Genomic DNA, 21,498 nt, shown 5'->3' with positions numbered 1-21,498 from the left:
AGGAAGCTGTGGGTGTACGATTTCCTGAGGAACATACTGCCCCTGCATGTGTGCAGGGAATTATTTTTTCTCCCTGACAGTTTAATTTTTGGGTAACCCTGAGCCACGGGCTATCACACACTGTCTGGCTGTTCAAGCATGGGCTGCAAAGAACACACAGCCTGTGCATGCTGTTGGGCTCTGTGCCAAACCTCCCAGTGACCACAGCAAGGAGTCCCTCTGGTTGTCTCTTTTTGGGGTGAGGGATCTCAGCCAAGACGGTCAATTTTTCTGCAAGGGCTCTGCCATACCTCCGTTCCTCTTTGCCTTCCCTGCTTGTTTGCTAAGGCACAGAGACATTTCACCAGGATCTATTGCTAGGCAACTCTCCCCAACCTCTTCCCTCTGCTTCTCACTTTCCCTCAGCTTCCCCATTTCCAGCAACTTGTTGTTTTTACATAATGGTGCTGTAACTCTCAACGGGATGAAGACCTGGCTCCACTTCTCCTTTTTGGAGCAAGCAAAACTGCCCAAAAGCCTTGAGTGTCTGCAAGCTGCAGAAAATCCTGCACCCAATCCAGTGTGGAAGTTTGCAGTCCAGTTACAAAAGCCCCGTGTTTGCATTATGTTAATCCCCTGGCTTTGGCTACTCTGGCCAGGCAGGACCTATTGCAGCATGGAGAATGACATCATTTGGAAAAAGGGCTTTTGCACGAGGCTGCCAGAGGCTGTGCAGCATCCCTCCCCTTTTATAGGGGACGGCTGCTCCATCTCAGCAGGAGCAGGCTGCTTTACCAATTGGAATAGTTGTTGTGACTGTAGAAGTTGTAACATGATGCAATGCAGGACAAGGAGATATGTGTAACCCTCCTCTCTGACAGGCTGCAGTAGTGATACAATACCATAAATCCTGTGATTTGTTCATTAAGCTCTGTCACCTAGAGATTTGTCTCATCTTAATGCATACATTGTTTTTTACTTGCCCTAATTTGCCTTTTACAAATGGTGGCAAGAATACCAGGAAAGCGTAACCGATAGGATGCTGCATGCAAGCTCACCCACGTGCTACTTGTGATCAGCGCAAGGAGCTGCAGAGACATAAAATGCAGGATGACTGGGCTGCTTAGTGAATGCTTCCAGCTCACTAATGCTGAAATGCCATAAAGCATCCTGCATTCCGAAACCAGCACATGACTCTCAGCATCGCCATTCTGCCTGATTCTCCCCTTACGGACGCAGTTACAAAAACGGCAGCTAAGCACAGACGTATCCCTGGCATGCCGTCAGGCAGCCTTGCTGGAGAAAATTTTTTTTCCCCCCTGCAAGCTGCCAAGGTGGACTCCTTAGCTCCTGCGATAGACTGAATGAGACTGCAGTTCCCCCATCAGTTTCATAATACTCAGAAAGCATCCATTTACATCATTGTGTGCAGTGCAGGGCAGCAGCTGCCAGGAAATTTGAAACTATTTTGATTCCAGTTGACTAGAACAGCAGCAATTGAATTAGCTGGTATCGCTATAGATAAACTGATGATCTTTGCATTTTATTTCTTTGACCAATGGGTAACTGCTGGAGCTACAGTAACCTCTGTGAGTAAGGAGACTGTTCAAGCAAATATATCTAATTTCTCGAGCTATATAATATATATATATACTGTATAGAGAGAGACACTCACACCATTCTTTTTTAAAATGTACCTGTAAACAAAATGTCTGTCTATGCTTTTAACTTGTGTTTTGCTTCCTAGAATTTCCTTTGATTATGCTGTAGACAAGTTTGCTTGACATGGAATGGTTATTTTCCTCTGAAATATCATATCTATGCCTGATTTAAGTAATTAATTCTTTCAACGTATAGTCATCAGAAAGGCTGCCAAATGCTGTTAGGTTATATTTGCCCGGTCTCAGTCTTCTAGTCACTCACCCCCTTTCTATTTTAGCTTTTTCCCTATCCATTTCTTTCTTCTTTTTCTTTCTTTTTTTTTTCATTTGTTGAAAGAAGCCACCTTCAATGCAAAGTAGAAATTTGTGTTACCTGAAAGTGTGTGTCCTTTCTTTGTTTGTTTGGTGATGGGTATTTTTTTTCCCTGCGCATCTTCAGTGCAGTCCTTAAATTTTGTTGTTGTCTTTCTATCCTTGTTTGTAATGCAGTCATATTGGGGGATGGGGTTAGACAGGATATGCCAGTAGCTGCAGCAAGACATGATGCTGTGGTGGTGGATGGGAATAAAGGAGGAGTTTCCCTTAAAGAGCTCAAGCTCCCCTAAGCTCTTGTACCTGAAATAGCTCTCTGAGGAAAGGGAAAGGCTTTGCAATTTTGGGAGAGAGTGGCGGATTGGTTGTGGTTTACTTCACGAAATAGAGACCTTGGCAGTCATGTGCATGGTGGTACCTAACATAATGGTGACAGAACACTGCTTTGATGTCATATAGGAAGTTTTTTCAGTCAGACAGAGAATTAGGAAATATTCCTGCATGAAGGCAAGAATCCCACTGACTTGTGCTTGCATACAACAGTGACAGCAGCAGCAGCAGTCTGTCCAGAGGATGGCTGCTGACATCTCACTTAAGAAAAGGCTTTACATTTCCACTGTGATAGTGCTACTTTCTTGCTCAGATGAAACACAGCTTGCAGATGTGACAGAGGGGAGCACATGTAAGCATTCTCTCTCCCTTTGGACACCTCTCTGTGCCTGCATGTGCAGGTATGTGTTCTGTATGTGTACCTCTTCTGGAGTCTGATGGGCTTGCCAGACTATGAAGCTCAGGAGGAGAAGTAAATCAGAAACTTGCTCAAGATTTCTTTCCACAGTCGGCAGTGGCTGTCAGTGGCAGATGGGGAGGCGCAGCAGAGCATTTAGCATTCACCGCAAGAAATAAGGCCCCTCTGTTTCCCTCGTGTTGGTTCAGAAGCTAAGATAGCAATTAGCAGAGACGAGCCTGGCCCCTTGGCAGGATCTGTGTGCGGTGCCTTGTTAGGGCTTGGCCTCTGGAGCACATTGGCTGCCTCCCAGCCCCACAGGAGGCTGGGGCTGACGCTCTGGGCTTCCTTCCAACACAGCGGGATGTGTGGGTTGGAGTGAGACATGGGGGGTCCCAGCTCTTGGGGCACTATGTATTCTCTTTCTTCATGCAGTACAGCCAGAGAGTGTGGCCCGGGCAGTGGCCTGGCCAAGTGCTGACCCACAGTGCTGAGGGCACACACTAAGCATTGCTTGTGGGTGGATGTGTCCACCAAGAAGGGTTTATGTTAGCATCTATAGTGACATACTCCCTATTATTCCTAAGAAATCCCTCCTCTAGACTGTACTGAGAGAGCAGCAAGCACTGAAGCTTCTGCATTAGAGAAGGATTGCGGGATGAGAAAGCAGCTTGGGGTTGCTTACCTGGGGTTTTTCTGGTGCAGGTGTAGGGGCATTGTAACCTCAGAGCAGCACTGTAATATGTGAGTCTGTCCTGGTGAAAGTGTCCCACAGTGGCAGCCTAGTGCCTGTGCCTTGAAAAGTATGGGCTTGAGATGCACGCAAGCGCTGTTTGGCTGAGTTACGTGCAAAGGGGACTGTTTGTCTGCTGCTTCAGACACTTAGGAAAAGCACTGTGGGTGCCCCCACACCTGTGTTTTGGAAACCTTGCCGTGAAGATGGGCTGGTGATGCAGTTGTGGACAGGGCATCCTTGCTCCTTATGGCTCCCTGGGACCTTGCAGCAGAGAAAAGGTCCCCGCTTTGTCCAGTCACTGTCCTGAACAGCAACCAAGTCGTCTGGATGAAGCTGAATTTTTATTATATAGTGATTAAGTCAGTGGCATAGAGACATTTGGAAAACCCACTGGGAAGATTCTGAGACTTGGCAGAATCCAAGACTGTTATTTTGATCGTGCACCACGCCCAGTGTGTGGTATTTTCCCTGTGGCTAGATATACTGGGATGTACTGGCAGGTGTGAGCTTCTGCTTACCTTAACAAGCCACTGCCACTTAGATAGCCATGTTAATGCGGTTCTGAACTTGTGTTAGATTATCCTCTCTTTCACTTTGAACTCAGCATATCATTAACCACAGCTACATGGCTTCTGCCTCAGAAACAGACCTTGGCCAGCCTGCTTGGAGCAGAGATGGGGATCAGTTTGCAGTGCAGCACCTAGAGATGCACCTTGGGACCACACCATTCAAATTCAAGTTGGTGTCTGGTTTCAGAGCTGTCACCCCTGATACTTTTCAAAGTAGGTGTTTGGGTCTGGCCACCCTGCAGTTTGATTTAAAACACTTTTATACTCCAGGCCAGTTGATGGGGGGTTTTTTTGTTTGTTTAATTTGTTTTGTTTTGTTTGGGGTTTTTTTTATTTTTCTAAAGGAGTGGGACAAATGCAGCTGTTGATGGTTGGCTTTTTAATTGTTGTCTTGGGGTTTTTTTTTGCCCCAAGAGCTCAGTTCCTCCTTGGGCTGTGATATAAGGTGGGCAATTATCTGTCATTATGTGATCCCTGAGGTCCCTTTGGACAGATGGTTCTCTGTTACCTCGAAACAATGGGAGCCACTGGGTGCTTGGCTCTTGGAAAATGGGACCACCCATTTTTGCTCCTGCTTTGTTTACATCAGTTGGAAAGGCACAAGGGAGGGAGGAGGATAGCAAGGTTTTTCTGCAGCAGTGTACTTGCTGCAGTAGGAAATGTGAATTGCTTGGTATGTATCCATCACTGCAACATGACTTTTAGCTACCTGAGTTGTTTAAGGAAGAGGGTAGTGCTGGCAGAAAGTTTAATTGCTCATTAATTATTTTGTAATATAGCTAATTAGTTTTGTCAAGGCTGTAGAACATAAGGGGTGTGGCTGATTATCTTCCCATTGTTTCACATTTACAAGTGCAAATTACCTGAAAACGTAAAACCATCATGTGTAATGTCTTTTTTAAGTAAAACCATCATGTGTGGTGCATACTGTGAATCTATGTCAGACATCTGAATCTCTGCTTTCTTAGGCCTGTGGCCTGGCCTGAGGCCTCAGACTGTTCACGTGCCATTGGGACCTTTTCTGAAGTATAGCAGACATTTCTGGCATTCCTTCCTCTTTAGTGCAGACTCCCAAAGTAGGGCCTGCCCAAAAACTCCTATGTAAAAGGACCAGCTTTGGATAACTGCAGTGTGAGAGCAGAAGTGGGTTAAACTGAAGTATTTTCCCTGCAGGGGAGAGCGTTGTTGCTCTGTTAGGAGCGGGCCAGGGGGAGAGATCAGACTTTTTGCTTTGCGTGTGTGGTAGATAAATCCAGGGTCTCTCTCCTTTTACTTTGCAGGTAGTGGTCGTGGAAGCAGCAGTTTGCCTCCTCATACCATCATCAATGAGTTTCCAGAGTACGGCACTGTAGAGTCGAGCAGACAAGCGCCATCGACGTGCCAGGCTGAGCCTGTAACACGCAGTCCGGAAAGACGGGACAGTCACCACCCTGCCAGGCCCATTCCTCCGTGCGCAGCTCCTGCTGATAATTTGAGGCCTGATGTAGGGGCAGTGCAGCTTCACACCCCCGAAGAAGGTTCGCAACAGACAGGTAATCTGCCAGAGATCATGAAAATCTCTCGACAGCTAGAAGCAACAAAGGTGCAAGAAAGAGCAAATAGTTCTCTTGATTCAGAGACGCAAATGGAAAAAAAGAGTGTTACTGGCAGCCGAAATGTGGAGGCAGCCAGAGAGCCAGTTCCAGCAGGCCAAGAAAAACTCTCAGACATGCTTCTTCCATCTGAACGAACAGCTGAGGAAAAAAAGTATTTGATCATAGAGAAAGATCTGGCTTCAGTACGGGCTGGAGAAAAGCAGTCTGAATCCTCACAAGCCATAAGTAATAAAGCAGAGGAGGTCCACACAGCTCAGGATCCAAGCTGTCACAAGTCATCTGTGACAAACCTGGTAGCAGTCAGCAGAGTGGAGAGGGGGACACGTTTTGAGGAGTTTTCAGAGTACAGTCAAGGCAAAATGCAAACAGGTACGGAGAGAAGGCTTGCTAAAGAGGCAGCTGTGAGTAAACATGTAGAATTTCAAGGTGTGGAGATCTTATGGCTGCAAAAAGCTGAGGAGCAGAGAAGAAAGAAGCACTCACTGCTGGACTCTGTATCTGTGGAGAGGAGGGCATTCCCCAAAACATCCAGCCACCCTGTGTCACCAGTGATCTCCCCAGCCTTGCTTTCCTTGCCAGACAGTGCATGGAGTGAGGTCTGTGAAGACGCAAGGCTGGAACCTGCTGCTTCTGGAGCCATTCCTCTAGCACTGCTCGAAGAAAGCAGGAAGGATGAAGTTTCTGTGAAGGACAGGAAGAACTGTGGTGAGGACGAGATGGCTGTGCTTGCAAGAGGCCAGGGCAGGTGAGCTGGTGCTAAGAGGGGAGCAGGGGTCAGGATTCACTGGTCTAGGCATGTGGCTTGTGCTTACCTGTTTAGGAGCTAATAAGAAGCAGCAAATATTTATCTGCTGCCTGTGGTGTAATGTTTACAGTACTGGTTTACATAGTTGGTGGTTGGCTAGTGCGTGAAGTTGGTACTGAAGCCACTTCACATCATCTTACTGAAGTTTGCAGTCCATCTCAGTTTTGAAACGTAAAGATCAGAAGTCTTTCTCTTTGCACAGTGATGTCTGTGTGATGAAGCATCTGTAGCAGGTGTAATTGGGATCTGGACATGCCATGTAATTAAATACAGTTGGCATGCAAACCTGGCCATACGCACCTGAACAGATTTTCTGGTTTCATTCAGAGTTTGGGCAAAAACAGTGTGACAACCTCTGAATGGTTGGATAATAAAGACATTTTATCCAGGCCATGTAGATCATAGGAGGATAAATGTTACAGTATGTGCTTTCTATATATCCATCTCTTTATCTATCTATCTATCTATCTATCTATCTATCTATCTATCTATCTATCTATCTATCCATCCATCTATCTATCTAATCTTATCTGTCTGTCTATCTGTGTTTATATTATTTTAGTAGTACATATTGCAAGAATGGCGTGCTGCTTTGCATCCCGATTTGCTTGCTTTTCTTTCCTGATGCACATCTCTGACAAAACAAAGGGTTCCACTGGTGTGCTCTGAGCAAACCATGTCCACTTTGACCTGGAGAGTTTGTGCTGCTGAGACATCTCTACAAGGGAGGCTTTCCTGCCTCTGCACCTCTGTATCTGTGGAGTCTTGCTTTGGCTAGAGCATGGGATTACTTGGGCTGGCTACCCCAACCTCTGGCAAGTTGAGGAGCCCCACAGTATTTGGTGCATCAGAGAAGAAAACTCTTCAGGGGGCTGGTATACCTTTCCTTGCATCAGCAAGCAGGCTGAGTCTTCTCCCTTCAAATCTGGTTCCCCAGGCTCCATATTTTTAATTGCCCGTGCTTCCCTTTGCATTTTGGCATGATTTCCTTCAGTTTTTTGCTGAAGACCCCAGTCCTAGGATGGCAGAGATAGAAAATTATCCTTCAGGGGCAGAGGCTCCATCACAATACACATCTCCAACATGTGCAGCCTTTGGCTTGGCGCTGGTGCTAGGCTAGATCTTACACATTGTGTGTGCTTTTCTCTTTTGCGTGCAAGCAGCTGATCTGTTAGACAATATTAGGATGTCTCCCAGCCCTCTTCTTTTACCCAGAAAATTGTTTCTTTTTGTGTCCCTGGAGAGGGAGATGATGCCAGTCATAAAGAGGAGTGCAAGGAGAAACCAGCATTTTACCTGCAGTGCCCTCTCTTGCATAAAGCTGCGTTGATTTTTCTGCTCAGAAAGGCGAAGGTGAGAAGGGTTGCCCAAAGTCTAAACCTTACCCCCAAACTGAAATGAGCTGTTTCTGGTTAATTTTCAGGATGGTGGAGGAGCGGGAAGCCACCACAGAAGGATACGAAGATTTCCTTGGGCAGAGGCACTCTGATGTCTCCACTGATCTGTACAGCTCACAGTTTGAAAACATCCTAGACAATGCATCTTTGTACTACAGTGCGGAATCTCTGGAGACATTGTACTCAGAGCCTGATAGCTACTTCAGCTTTGAGATGCCACTCACTCCCATGATCCAGCAGCGCATGAAGGAGGGTGGACAGTTTTTAGATAGGACATCAGCTGTGGGGCAGACAGATGTCCCTGACAGGGAGGTGAAGGCATGTGGTGAAGGCATTGCCAATGGCTTAAGGGATGTAAGCGAAACACTCTTCAAAGGAGATGTCACAGAAGTCCCTCATCTGGCAAGGTAAAAGTAGTGGGTGAGCTTTCTGTGTGCCTGCTGATTTTTTCCCCAACCTCTCTTTACTTCAGTGTACTGTCACAGAGTGTAGTTTTGCCTTTTTAAACACTTCTAATTTTCTACAGAGAATAATTTCTAGGGTGACTGCAGGAGAGAAATGAGCTATCCAAACCTGCCATTCATAAGAAGAGTGACAAATTTACATTATGAAGGTTTATTAGGCAATGCTGATGTGTTGATAAAAGTCTGTCTGGTATTATCACATCTCTGGGACCTGTCTCTGGAGGAGTTATTGGTTACAAATGAACTTGTTCAGCTACAGTTCCTACCTGAATTTATTGGCAGCAACTTTAGAAGCGATAACACTTTGTGTACACAAATGAGTTGTCCAAATGTATTTTGTGATCTGGATGTTAAAGATGTGTCTTTGGGCACAGTGTTTCCTCTCTTGAGGCCAGTGGGAGTTTGGAACATTACTTCGGCTGAGATGAGATTTTGCTCCCACCACATTCACAGGTTAGCTGCTTCTTTTGTTTTTGTGCACTGAAAGGAGCGAGCATTGCAAAAATGTTAATAATTTCTGTTTAGTAAAAGGAGAGGTGAGAAAGCCTATTAAAAGAAAGAGTCGTGAGAAGCAAAAACTAGGCTGAGTGGTCAGAAAATACTGTACAATTGTACAAAATCACTCTATGTGCAAACTTCTCTTATAGTGTGCTGTCAAAGAGAGTGGGGACAGTGAAAGGCAGACACAGACAAAGTGGGAGGTTGAATTAAAAGCAGAATGGTGAGGGTGCAACACACCTGCAAAGTGGTGAAGGACCTTGTGAGTGACAAAGATGCCTCTGGTCTTCATCCTCCAGGGACAGGATGATCTAAGAGTCCTAGGACTATTCCCTTAGATTGGACTAGTCTAGTTAGAGCTTTCCTGGGAGTAAAGGTGGGAAATCTTTTATCTGTTTTATTTCTTTTGTGCTAAAATGAAAGAAGGCCTTTGAGCAGAAGTAGTTTTGCTAGCTTTATGGATTAAGGTACAGTTTGCTCTTAAAACAGCAGGCAGAAGGTCATTAGAGTTTAAAGTATTTTTCCCTCAATCATACAGTAAAACAGGTGTTTAAATCTTGTGCATGCATGGTGCTTGCCAATAGGCAATAAGTGACTGCTAATCTGCAATAACCTGTATGGAGCCAGAAACTGAGGTCAGTCCTGAGATTTGCAGCTCCTTACTTACAGCAAAACCAAAGGCTGACAAAACTGGACAGGGGAGAAAAAGCAGCACATTCAGATCCTGATTCTGTTACCTTGTATTTGCAGCATCTAGCATTTAAAAGATACTGTCAAGTAAGACCTACATTGGCTCATCAGGACAAAAGTTATGACAGACAAGGTGTGCTTAGATAAGTCACATCAGGTGCCTGCCTAGTGTGGATTTCACTTGGAATTAATTTTAGTTTAGATTTGCAGTCATACTGATAAACTAGCAGTAGATATTTAAATACTTTTCCCCTCACTTAATTTAAAAAAAAAATAAAAGAAAAAGAGTGTTCCTGGTTTGTTTAGGGATAAGTCTCAAGGGCTCACCTAAGGTATGTGCCAGTAGAGAATGTCACCACGGCAAGATAGCTAGCCACGAGTATGCCCAACAGAGTAATCCTCCCAACAATAATCTCACAGCTAACACCACCCTTCCTCCTCCGGTATTCCAGTATCATGTTGTATTGCACCAGGCGTGTATCTTGTGTGGTGACTGACAAGCGACTGACAGGTCGTGAGTACTACTTTGTTGGAGCCAGTGGGGAATCACGGTGTTAAGAGCTCGTGGGTGAGAAGCAGTGTGTACGTGCTGGGGGCGGCAGGAGCTTTATCGCAGACGGGTCAAGGCGGTGTGTCATGGTGATGCTCAGGTGAACCAGAAATAGCCGCCTGAGCCCTGGCAGCTCAGGGAGTTTGAACGCGCGGTTGTGTTGCCTGAAGCAATCCGAGATTTAGGTTTACCTAAGTCTGCCTGTGCGATGCGTGTATGGCACCTCTGTGGCTGCTGCTGAAGCTCTCGTTTCCTACCGTGTCGTGAACCTGCGGTTGTGCTTGGGGCTGCAGTTCCCCACGCGTAGTGCCTGCCTGGCGCCGCAGAGCAGCGGGGGGACCCTCCGCAGTGGTTCAGCCCTCCCGAAGGAGGAGGGTGGGAGAGGCAAGCCCTCCGCCCCGCCGTGCCCGGCCCCGCGCGGTGCCGCCGGGGCACTCCGTGCGCTTTGCCCGGCCGGGGTTCCCCGCTCCCGCCGCCCCCCGCCTGGAGGAGAGCGGCGGGAGAAGCCCCTCCCAGAGGGGTGGGGGTTGCTGTGGGGGCTCGGCATGTGGATGCTGGCAAGTGAAAAGGGAAGCGGGGGGATTTCGGGTGCGGGGGATTTGGGAGTAGAGCAAGGTAGTGTGAGTGAGGGACAGCAAGGAGCATGAGACCACTCACCTTTTCCGGAGACGGTACTGCCAACCCGAGTGAGCAAAAACCGAAACCAAAATCTCAAGCAGTGCCTTGTGCCGTGATATAAAATGTGACTGGGGAGGGAGCATGCTTCCAAGTACCAGCACTAGTTAACGGGGGAGCAGTGTGAAACACGAGCAGTTCTTCCTGGCCCTGAGCAGAAAGGGATGGCCGACTTGAGAGCAAAGAGCTGGTGGTTTTTCACCTGGAAATTGAAAGCTGCGTGCCAATTCGGAAAAGAGGAGCCGGGGCTCCCGTGGCCATGCCCTCCTGTTAGCACGTACCTGAGCACCATAGCCCCTTCTGCACCTGTCCAGAGGGATCCAGAGCGTATGCTCTTGATGCATAAGGACAAAGAATGGCCTGGTCTCGTAATGAATAAGCGGGAGGGTAACATCCTTCTCCGCTCTTAGGAAATTGCTGGCTTTGGGAGGGGTCAGCTCTGGTATGTGAGGGCCGGTCACATGCCTTCAGAACTGAAAAAAAAAAAGAGGAAAAAAATTATTAGAGGCTTGCAGGCTGCAAGATCCTATGAGCTCCTAGGTGTCTGAAGATTTCATTCCTGCTGTTCTCCCTGTCAGCTGCTGGCCGTGGTTAAACACAGTAAGTCCTGGCAAGAGCTGTATGATGGACCTGCCTGCTTTGACAGCCACCTGCCATGCTTCCTTAGGGTAGGGGGATGTCAGCTGCCCCTGGGTCTTCCTGCGGAGCAGGCAGGCTTACTTTTGGAAGTAGCTCTTTCTTGGCATAGTTTAGGTGCCCTTTGTGCCTGGCCAGTGGAGGAGGGATGGTTGGGGGAGAAGGGTGTGCAGCTTGCCTTCTTTTGGGACTCTTAGTGTCTTTGGGCTGGAGTTTATTCTCTTTCAGTTCTCTGAGATAAGCTCAGTTGGTTAGAGCATGGTGATAATAATGCCAAAGTTGCGGGTTTGATCTCTGTGTGGGCCGTTCATTTAACAGTTGGAGTCGATGATCCTTTTGTGTCCCTTCCAACTCAGAATATTCTGTAGTGATTAACCCTCTGAGGGAAAAAAAAACAATTCTGCAGCTGAAGTAGCCTTGAATTTCCACAGGAGGGGGTCGGAGAACAGGGGGAGGAGGGGTAGTGTGTGAGATTTCAGAGCTGAGCGACAGCCTTACTGTGTGTCAGGGCACCATGGGATCGTCATGAAATAGGCTGAGCCGCAGGCTGCCAGTGTAATGAAGCTTTGTATTCTCAGTAAGGACGTTGCAGTTGGACCGTGTTTGGTGCCCTTGACTCTCTTATCCTTGCAGAGGCATGCAGTCGTCACTGCCACACCCATGCTCCAGGTGCTGTACTCCTCCCTTTCCATGACAGTGGCCTGTGTTAAGTCAAGCAAGGCTCAGCCTTCCTACCTGGGAGTTTAGTCTTACTTTTTAGAGGCAGTAAGGGAAACTGTTTGCAAGCTGCTACCAAGACACTGAGCCTGAGTTTGCGTTGTCTGAACTAGGTGTAATAATTTGCAAATTGAAATTGGTGATCGAAGTCAGAGTGGGGTGAAGGGGATGTGTTTCCAAAGCAGTAGGATATACCTGAGGGGAAAAGGAGTTATCTTTTCTGTGTATACCACAGACTAAGCATCTATCTGTGTGACTAGATGTGAAGTGTGAAATTATCACTATGACGATCTCTATACTTCCAGACTTTAAGGACTGGACTTCTTTTAGTGTTTTCTTATACTGCACACTTTACAGCAGGTTTTCCATTCCCTCTCCCCTTGTAGGTTAGAGTTAGAATAAATTTTTAAAACCCCACAAAACAACAACAAAAAATCTGTGGCATTTTTTTTTCCTGCCATAAGTGCCTTTTCCTGTTGTCTTAGGAAGTATTGTCTCTGTTGGCAGGACATTGCCCAAGATTTTTGTAAATTCAGAGAGAGAAAAAAAAAATCTGTATTGCAACTCCTAATCCTCAAAAATGCTAAATATTTGCCACCTGCCATCATCTTCAAAGAACTGCTGGTGCTCAGCAAATTCTGCAAGTCCTGTTATTTTTTTTTTCCTAGAGATGCAAACACAAATTTAGCTGCATATGTATTCAAGAGGGGAAGAAAACAAACTCCCTAAAGCAATCTGGTAATTCTCAAAATAAATTCACAAGAATGTAGCCTGAAATTCCCATGGGTACCAGGTTACTTTTAATTGTTGGGGCCTCTTGTGGTAGTTCGCATGGTGGATATTTTTCTTCTGTGTATAGGTCATTGCCAGCAGTTTCTTACCTGGCACTCTGCTTATTCCTTCTTTAAGACAATAAACTTCGTTGACAAATAAATTCAGTTTTGATTCCTCTCTCTGGGTTGATTCACTAAGTCTCTCCCCAGTTTATGAATACTTGCATGCCAGTTATAATTTTGGTTTTCAGTTTGTATGCTGGTATTTTTGTCCAAAGTAGCTTGTATTTGATTTTTCATTGTAGTTACAAGACTCAGTATTTATGAATCTTAACATGTAACCTTTATACATTCATTTTATTAGTGTTTCTGACAGAGGTGTGGTAGAATTTTTTTTCACTTTGAAGATTCACTTTGAGACCCAGCTTTTTTCATTTAGTGTGAAATCTGATGAGATCCCTATTTTTTGAGTGGATGTTTTTTCACCTTCAGACATGCCTCAGCTCATAGCAGACTCCGGGACCTAGGAGACATAGGTCATTGAGAACATGGTACTTCACATTTGCTGCCAACCATATGTCCAGCAGAAGGTTATTCAGAGGGATGGTGTTGGTTATTGTCCTAGAAAAGCAAATGCATCAAATGCATCTGCAGCTAGTGAGCAAGAAAACAAGCATTGGATCTCCTTTGCTGGGCTCTACATTAGCCACATGGGCTAATGCCTCTGTCAGTTGTTGAGCCACTGCTAACCACAATATGCTGGCAAAGGTGTATGTTGAATGCAGGTAAAGATGAAGTGGTGCAATTGACAGGGTAAATTTCTGACACCACTGGCATTTTGATGGCTGAGGATTTGCCTTTTTATTTCACAGCCTAGTAACTTCTAAAATGTTGTGCTACACTGTTGGCCTTGGTATTCCCTCCAGGAAGGTATCATCACTTTGTCAAGGCTCTGTAGAGTTTCCCTTTGCTCTGGCCAATGAGGTCCTTGGAGCACCAGTTCAGTGAGAGTTTGTAAAGCTGCTTGTAGTTCCTAAATAAACTGTTGTTTTATGGAAAAAAAGGGCTGCTGACTTTTCGCCTCTTCAGTTCCCAGCCTCCTCTGAAAATAAAATAAACACAACAAAAATCCAGGAGCTGACAGAGACAGAAGAGAAAAAGAAAAAAAGAAAAAAAATGGAGCAGCTGATCAGTTTGCTACACAAAGCGCCTCAGTATAGAGCTGTCAGCAGCTCAGCCTTTAAGCTGGCATCTGTTGGCACGTCTCCATTAAAGTCAAAGCCATTTAGGTCAGGAAGGCTTGATTCACCAAAACTGAGGCCAGTCTCTGCCAGCTCTGAGCTGGTCCCAAAGTGCAGCCTTGCCATCTCATCTATTAGCCACGACTGGCTGCTAGTCAAGCCCCTCTCCACATTATTGCCGGTTAAGTCTCTTCTTCCTCTGTGTGTGTGCTGGGGTAAGGAGAGACAGAGCCTGGCCACTGTTAGGATGGCATAGAGAGGCATGCATGTCTTTGGATGTTGCTGGAGCAGCGGTGGAGAAGAACAGAGCACACAGAGCATACAGACTCCCTGCTAACACAGCTGGGTGAGCTGTGGGTTGGTTAGTGGTTGTTTTTTCTTTGTTTTTTTCTTTATTCAGTTTTCTTTTTGAGGACAGGTGGTTCATTTTGCTGGATGGTTTCAGTGTAAAGCTTCTGTGTGATACTAGTGCCAGTGCTCAAGTGCTTCATCTGCACATTTTCATGGAAGCCTGAACCGAAAGGTGTAAAGACATGTATTTTTATGCATTTGTTTTGCTCCCTGCCAGGGAGGACCAGCTGGACCAGCTGCCTGGTTAATATGCTTTTCCTGAGCCAGCATCCCAACAGTTAAACCAAGCCCAAGCACGGGGGCTGGGGGGGGAAGTCCTCTGATGTCTTCCTAGTTTTGGTCCTATCCTGGAGGACCCAGCAGGAGCCTTATAGGGAAGGAGGGTCATGTGTGTGCTGAACAAAGGGATAGTGGCTCTTGATACCTGGAGCGGGTGGGCTCTGATGGGAGAGCCTGAGGGTTCCTGAAACATGTAGGGGCTGAGTGTTTTCTGAGCAAGGTCATAGGTAGGCAGTGCATTTGTTGGGTCTGTTTTTTACTTTTGTTGGGGCAGGTGGATCAGATTCTGAGTATGGGACAATCCTAATGCTTTCAAGAGACCAGTCTGTGTGTCTATGTATGTCAGAAATATCCCTTGCAGGGAGGAGCCTTTGGATACCCCCTGTGATGAGGACCAGTTTTTCACTTTCTAGGCATGGTGACATTAATATGGTGAGTGTCCCTTTGCAAGCACTGACCCTTGCCATAGCGATGTATGAAGCCTGAGGTCAAAATGGAATCAAACCTGAAGTATTTTTAGTAAGACATTTGTACTTCAGGTGGCAGTGGGCCAGCATGTCTGTGTAATAAAGTATGTGCTGTCTCTCAGAAGGGCCGCAATCCTGTCCCTGCCTATGGTGGGACTTCTTGTTCTAATGCTGTGATCTTGTAATGACAATTGCATTTGCTGTATACAAGCCTATAGGAATGGTGTTTTCTGAATGCTTTAGCTCCCTTTTTTACAATCAGTAGGTATTATTTTAATGAAAGAAAAAAACAAATTATTAAAGGAAAGAAGAGGTTATTTTTGAACAGCAGTATGTATTTCAGCCCATGAAATTGACTTTGCATATGTATTTTATTGATAACCAATAGGGGATTACAGGGATTGTTACTTTGCTCCTCTCCCTGTGATGTGGCAAGGTTGAGGTACTTTTTAATAGATGCTTGGCGGTTACTCTGGCTTCTGGACACCATCTTCGCTTTGTATGTCCTGGCTGATGATGTGCTTGTGAGACACCCACTGAATTGAGTTGCAGCAAAGTGCAGCTGTGTCAGTCCTCAAAGAGAGATCTACTTCAAAGCATGTCTTTGAAGAGAATCCATACGTAGGACTTCAAAGCTGATTAAACCATTTGGAGTAGAATAGCACACTGAGTCATCTGCTAGGAAAGGGCATTATTTTTTTTTTATTATTATTATTTTTCTCTCCTTCCTATGTCCTATCTTGGTCGAGCCCTGGAGCTGAAGGTAACAGGCAGGGTAAATCATTGCTTGAAGTGCTTTTGTGCTCCCTCTGTCTTAGCCCTGAAGAAGCTGGTTTGGAGCTGCAGCAAAACTGCAGCACAGCCGTTCCCAGCCCGTTTGTGTGGTCGGGTCATTTGTAGCAGGAACTGAGTCATCACATCTCATTGCTACTGGGATTTCTTCACTTTCTTCAGTGGGGCTGCTCCTTTCAGAGCTGGGCTGTTCAAGTACAGCTTTTCAGGTATTTTTAAACAAAATGCAGACTGTGCCACTGGTTATATGTGGTCTGCTCTGAAATGTGAGGGGATATCACTCACTGAACAGCCACATCTCTCCGAAGGGTTGCAGACCAGGGATTTGTTTCCGCAGGGCAGAACATAGAGGGTGGAGCAGAGGAGCGGGGGGGGGGGGGGGGGCACAGTGGGGCACCTGACTCTTTCTGGTTTGTCCCTGCCATGCTTCTGAGAGGTTGTTGAGCTGGTATTAGAGCATGATTTTCATGGACAGAGTTGATGGTTATGGATGGAATACTGTCCTCTTTCAGAACTGGGAGGAGAAGGGTCGGAGTGCAAGCATTTAAAAGAGGGTCAGCACTGTCCTGCAGTGGGTGATTATCAGCTTCAGTGTGGCTCCCCCATGGACACTGTACCCCTGCTGAAAACAGCATTGGTTCTGGCCCTAGCTTCAGCATGCCGGAATGTCTCTCCGCCCTTCCTTACTTTTAATCATTGCTACATTTTGCTCTGATGGGTTTTGCTGGCAAATGCCTGACACGGCTTGCCTTGGAGTAAAGCTGATGTTAAAGGTATGCACATTTATTTGAGAGAAAAAGTTGTTTTTCCTCCTGTTCCCTCCTGCTCTATTTCCAAAAAGTCTGTGAAGGCTCCAGCCCTGTCTTAGTCCACGCCTCCCGGAATTGGTGCAACCAGTGCACTCCCTCCAGACATGTATGCCAGATGAATTAGTGTTCCTTGGGTAAGAAACATATGCATCCAGGGGAGTCCATGTGCCACAGAGCATATGCTGTGCAGCACTCTGGTAAAAGAGAAAGGCAGTGGCAAGTTGGGATCACTGGAGTGGCTGTGATGAGGACAGCACTTAGGCTGAGTTGTCACACCCTGCCACTCAGCGTCAACTCTGAACATCATTTCTTTGTTAGCAGCTGGACCAATTGCTCAGAGCCTTTACTCCATAAAGGAAAATGCTAATAGGCGTTTTTTCCTTGGGATGAAGCAGAGAGTTTCTTCTCCATGGATTTGCTACAAAATGTAGAGCATAGCAAAGTTTAATGCATCATAAACTCACACTCAGACTGAGGTTTCCTCTTGAAGCTTATTTAGCTGGGAGGGTGGACCACTGAGATATGAGGTGCCTGTATCATTATCATTATGTTACTGGCCTTGCTGTGTTTTTTCTGGTAATTGCAGCCATTCTTCAGTCAAACATTACTGTGTAGAGTTTCAGTTTTGGTGGGATCTGGAATGGGAGATGGGGGCAGTAAGTGAATCTAGAATATTCACGAACAGATCGAGTGTGCTGAGTGCTGAACATGGCAAGATTGAGATAGTTTGATATTGGGAGCTAAATCACTGTAGAACTGGTGTATAATGGAATAAGTGAAGAAAACAGTATAAAATGCCTGGCAGTTATGGTGTATTACAGGCAGAGCTTAGAGTCTACAGCTTACATGTTTTATCTGTGAGCTTGGAGAGCTGTTAGAAAGTATTGCATTTACCACAGCAGCTGCTTATCGAATTCCTGTAATTTCTGATGGATATGGTGGTCACAGCCTCTGTGCATTCCATGTGGGTGTGGGATGCTTTGACAGAATGAGAAAGGATGCATCAGGAGTGCATTGCTGGGGACAGAAATACCATGGTCTGTAAACCTGGTTTCTGGCCAAAGCTCATGTGCTGTGAGACTAGAGAGGTCTGGAGTTTGTTTTGTAGCTTCTGTTTTCTGTGTTTTCTGATAGCAGAGATTAATGTAAGTGTCTCTAGATAAAAACCAGCAGCCATTGCTGGACAGGCAATTACCAACAATATCATTACAATCCCTTTTAGCCTTGAATCTAGGATTAGGGGGAGTATAATCTATTACATTTTTCAGCCTGTGTTTTTCAGTGGTGGTTTCTCATTTTTATGTGATAAAGAGTAAAGCTGCATGAGAAATCCATGTCCAGCTTTGTATCATAAAGCCCTTTCTTGGCACTGTTTTGATGGTAATGCTGCTGTGGATTCTTTATGTGTAGAAACTGTAGACTGTAGAAGAGAAACCTATTTTCAGCCTTGGTTGCTCTTAGCTGTTGATTAGAATTCATTATAAGCACTTTACAGAGAGAGGCAAGCATTACTGAGTTCAGCAGATTAGTAAATTGAGGTATGAAGAGAAAATTACGGATCTGGAAATCGTTGAAATTAAGAAGGGACGACAGCCTTTTCCCTGAGTAACACCACTTGGACCCTGCTAAAATATCGTGCCCTGGAGGCAGCTTGCACAGGAGTCATGCACAGGTCATCTGCATTTCCTAAGCCCTCAATGGCATGAGCAGTGAGTCTTCAAGCTACCTAAAGCCACTTGAGAACTGAAGTCTCACCTTACTGCAAAGAATCTGTCGTTTCCCCTGAACAAGAGGCTTGTGTTACAGACAACCTGTATTGATTTGACAGCCTTTTTGTACTTTTACTTTGTACTTCGTGAGTACAAAAAGTACTCACTTAGTACTTACTTCTTGTACTAGGCACAAAAAGTACTTACTTAGCCCCCCTTTGTACTAAGTAATAAGCTAATCAACTGTCAGAATTAACTACTGGAATAGCAGAAGGAAGTATCCCTTATTCTTCAAGGCATGTATGGGCACCCTCAGTCAGTATGAAGCTTTAGAATGGAGAAGTTGGAACATAGTTTTTCTTTTGCAGCCCTGTTGACTAGTTTTGGGAAATAGGGGAAAGAGCACACCCTCCCTCTTGCTGGGTGTTCCCCCTTCACATCCCAGCCTTGGCTCCAAGAAGCAAAGCAGAAGCTGGGAGCTGCTGTACTGTTAATTTCACTAAGTGGCAGATGTTGGTGCTTCCTTTCTTTCTAAACTTTTGGTGGTTTGTGGTAACGTTGAATCTCATAGTACAGTAGTTCCTAGCAGGGTATAGATGTTTCTTGTCAGTTTTGGCCATCTTTCAGGGCTATAAATACTACCTTTAATACAGAGCAGTGGTGAAAGGACTGTGATATATAGTGAGGTGAGGCTCTGTGAGTTGGCATGGCTTTTGATGCAGCATTTTTACATTAAAGACTATGTAGATTTGTTAGCTCACCTGGGTATGCCTTGCTCTTGTCAGTTGTTAGAGATGGGAAGTTGGAATGAGTCGTGCCTGATTTGATTGGACAAGGTGTTGCTTAGGGCTTGTGTAAGGGTACTCTGTTATTTGCTTTCTTCACAAGTTTCGTACAGGCCAAATTTAGAGAATTTCAGACATTTGCTAGTGGCTTTGGATAGGGCCAAGGAGGCATTTTCCACAACAATGATGTCAGGAGGGGCTTTTTTTCTTTCCTAGGATAACTGATGGCCAGTAATATTAGTGTTGTTGGAATTGTATTTACAGTATTTATTTCCTACTAGGCATTGAGATTGACTCCCTTTTGCTATTGCACCATTTTATTTACAAATAAGTGCAAATCCCCAGTTCTTGCAGGAACCGGTTAGATTTCTGTTTTCCCCAGATACTTGATAAAGAAGTTGTATCCACAGGGTGAATGTGTGATATTTCTGATGTTGCAGAAGCACTGAAAGGATGGAAAGAGAGGTAAAATGAGCAAATCTCCGTTCTGTACATGTCCTTCTCTTAAACCATGCATGAGAAGTGAGGTAGGAAGTAGGTGATGATTTGTGGCATGCAGAATACCTGTTTTTTTTCTTTTAAGCTCACCTTATATGAAATTTCATCTTTGAGGAGTTAATGGCTGGCTGGCAGACATTTGAGTAAATGGCTAAACAATTGTTACTGGAACACAATGATCAGTTGTTTTAACCATGGCTTGTCAAGTCTGAAAATTACAGTGGTATGTGAAGCTGTGGTATGTTGTTTAAAGTGCTATGTGTACAAAGTCATCTTTAACTCATTCCACTCATATCTGTCCTGTGCATGATCCTTGCTGATCATTCATTATCCCTGTGTAAATGGCATTTTAGTAAAAAGAATTTCTATATAGTATAAAAATGTAGAAATAAAAATAGAAATGCTGTCAAATGCGCACACACACACATACACAGAGCTGAGATTTTGCAAAAATTTTCATACCAGTGTCAGAGAAAAGCTCTTCGGAAGTTCAAAGTCTGCCTTTGTGCAGGGGTGTGTATGTGGGGGTGTGCTTTTGGGCTCTTGCCTCTTTCATGGAAGAAGCAAAGCAGGCACACAGCTCAGCCAGAGCTCTCCTATTGTACTAGAGGTGGGAGGAATCTGTAAGTGCATGATTTATCTGAAGTGCCCTAGGGTTGCCATGCTGAACGTTTTGACTTTGAGCTGCTGGTGGGGGAAATAATTGCCACCATGAGGGAGCAGGAGGGAAGCAAGGAGTTCTCCAGGCTGGCATGGGTAGTTTGTGTCTTTCATAATTCAAACTGGGTTCCTTGCTCTAAGTTGTGCTTTTTCTAGCAGCGCCTTCCTGTGGGATGTCCACTGCTCATGGACGACACAGAAGCAACTGAGAGTTCTGGTGATATTATTTTAGATTTAAGGAATTGTGTTGTTTCCAGGACAATGGGGAAGAATGAGGAAGGGACTTGTTCTGACTCAGCTTGGAGTAACTGATCACCCTAGCTTAATCACTGCATTTCTCCTGGAAGATGGTTAATTTCCTGTTTTTAGAGAGGCCTCTTCAAGCCAAGCCGGCAATTGCGTTAAAAAATACTAATGCAAGAAGCATTGGTTCAGTGGCAGTTGTAGGCTGATAATAGCAAAGAGGTCTCTCTGAAGTGAGCTCAAATTGAGGATACTTAGCACAGTCAGAAGGAAAGTCCATGTTGTTTGGACTGTCTGGCTGTTTGTTAAAAATCCTTAACTTTTGCTGACTGCTGAGTGAATGTCCCTGTTCAATACTGCTTCTTCAATTAAATGGATTTTGTTACATTGTGTCATCTTGCCTCTGTACAGTTAATTGCCTTCTGTTCTAAGAGGAAACTCTAATCTTATATTATTTTTTTTCTTTCCATATTCTTTTAATCTCACAGCAATGTTGACCTAGAGAATGTGATGTTAGACTCCAGTGCAGCCATGGGGAGCAGTGAACTTCAGGAGAAAGATGCCACTGGAGCCCTTGGCCACGACCTCAGCAATGGCAGCAGCAGCAATTTGGAAGCAGCCAGGCGCCTGGCTAAGCGCCTCTACCATCTGGACAGATTCAAACGCTCTGATGTGGCAAAACATTTGGGTAAAAAGTATGTGCTGATATGAGTACATGCGTGGCCACATTCTTATTGATGGTTCTGGAGGGGTTCACTCTTGAATGATAACCTTTACATATTTCTTCGCTTTTCTTTAGCAATGAATTCAGCAAGCTTGTGGCCGAAGAATATCTTAAATTTTTTGACTTCACAGGCATGACGCTGGACTGTTCGCTCAG

At 45.2% G+C, this 21,498-nt stretch overlaps 1 protein-coding gene across 2 annotated transcripts in view; it reads left to right on the top strand.

Moving 5' to 3' along the window:
• The window catches only part of PSD3 (pleckstrin and Sec7 domain containing 3), a 117,048-nt gene that overhangs the window by 20,009 nt on the left and 75,541 nt on the right, over positions 1–21,498 (top strand). For both annotated transcript variants that reach the window (XM_059874028.1, XM_059874029.1), the window contains exons 3-6: positions 5,265–6,324; positions 7,808–8,188; positions 21,107–21,313; positions 21,418–21,498. In XM_059874028.1, coding sequence (XP_059730011.1) covers positions 5,265–6,324; positions 7,808–8,188; positions 21,107–21,313; positions 21,418–21,498 — 1,729 coding nt within the window. The remainder of the gene's footprint in view (positions 1–5,264; positions 6,325–7,807; positions 8,189–21,106; positions 21,314–21,417) is intronic.

The sequence above is a fragment of the Haemorhous mexicanus genome, chromosome Z, assembly GCF_027477595.1.
Source record: "Haemorhous mexicanus isolate bHaeMex1 chromosome Z, bHaeMex1.pri, whole genome shotgun sequence".
Taxonomy (NCBI): domain Eukaryota; kingdom Metazoa; phylum Chordata; class Aves; order Passeriformes; family Fringillidae; genus Haemorhous; species Haemorhous mexicanus.
Note: the sequence above shows the minus strand (reverse complement) of the source record. Positions and strands in the feature narration are given on the sequence as shown.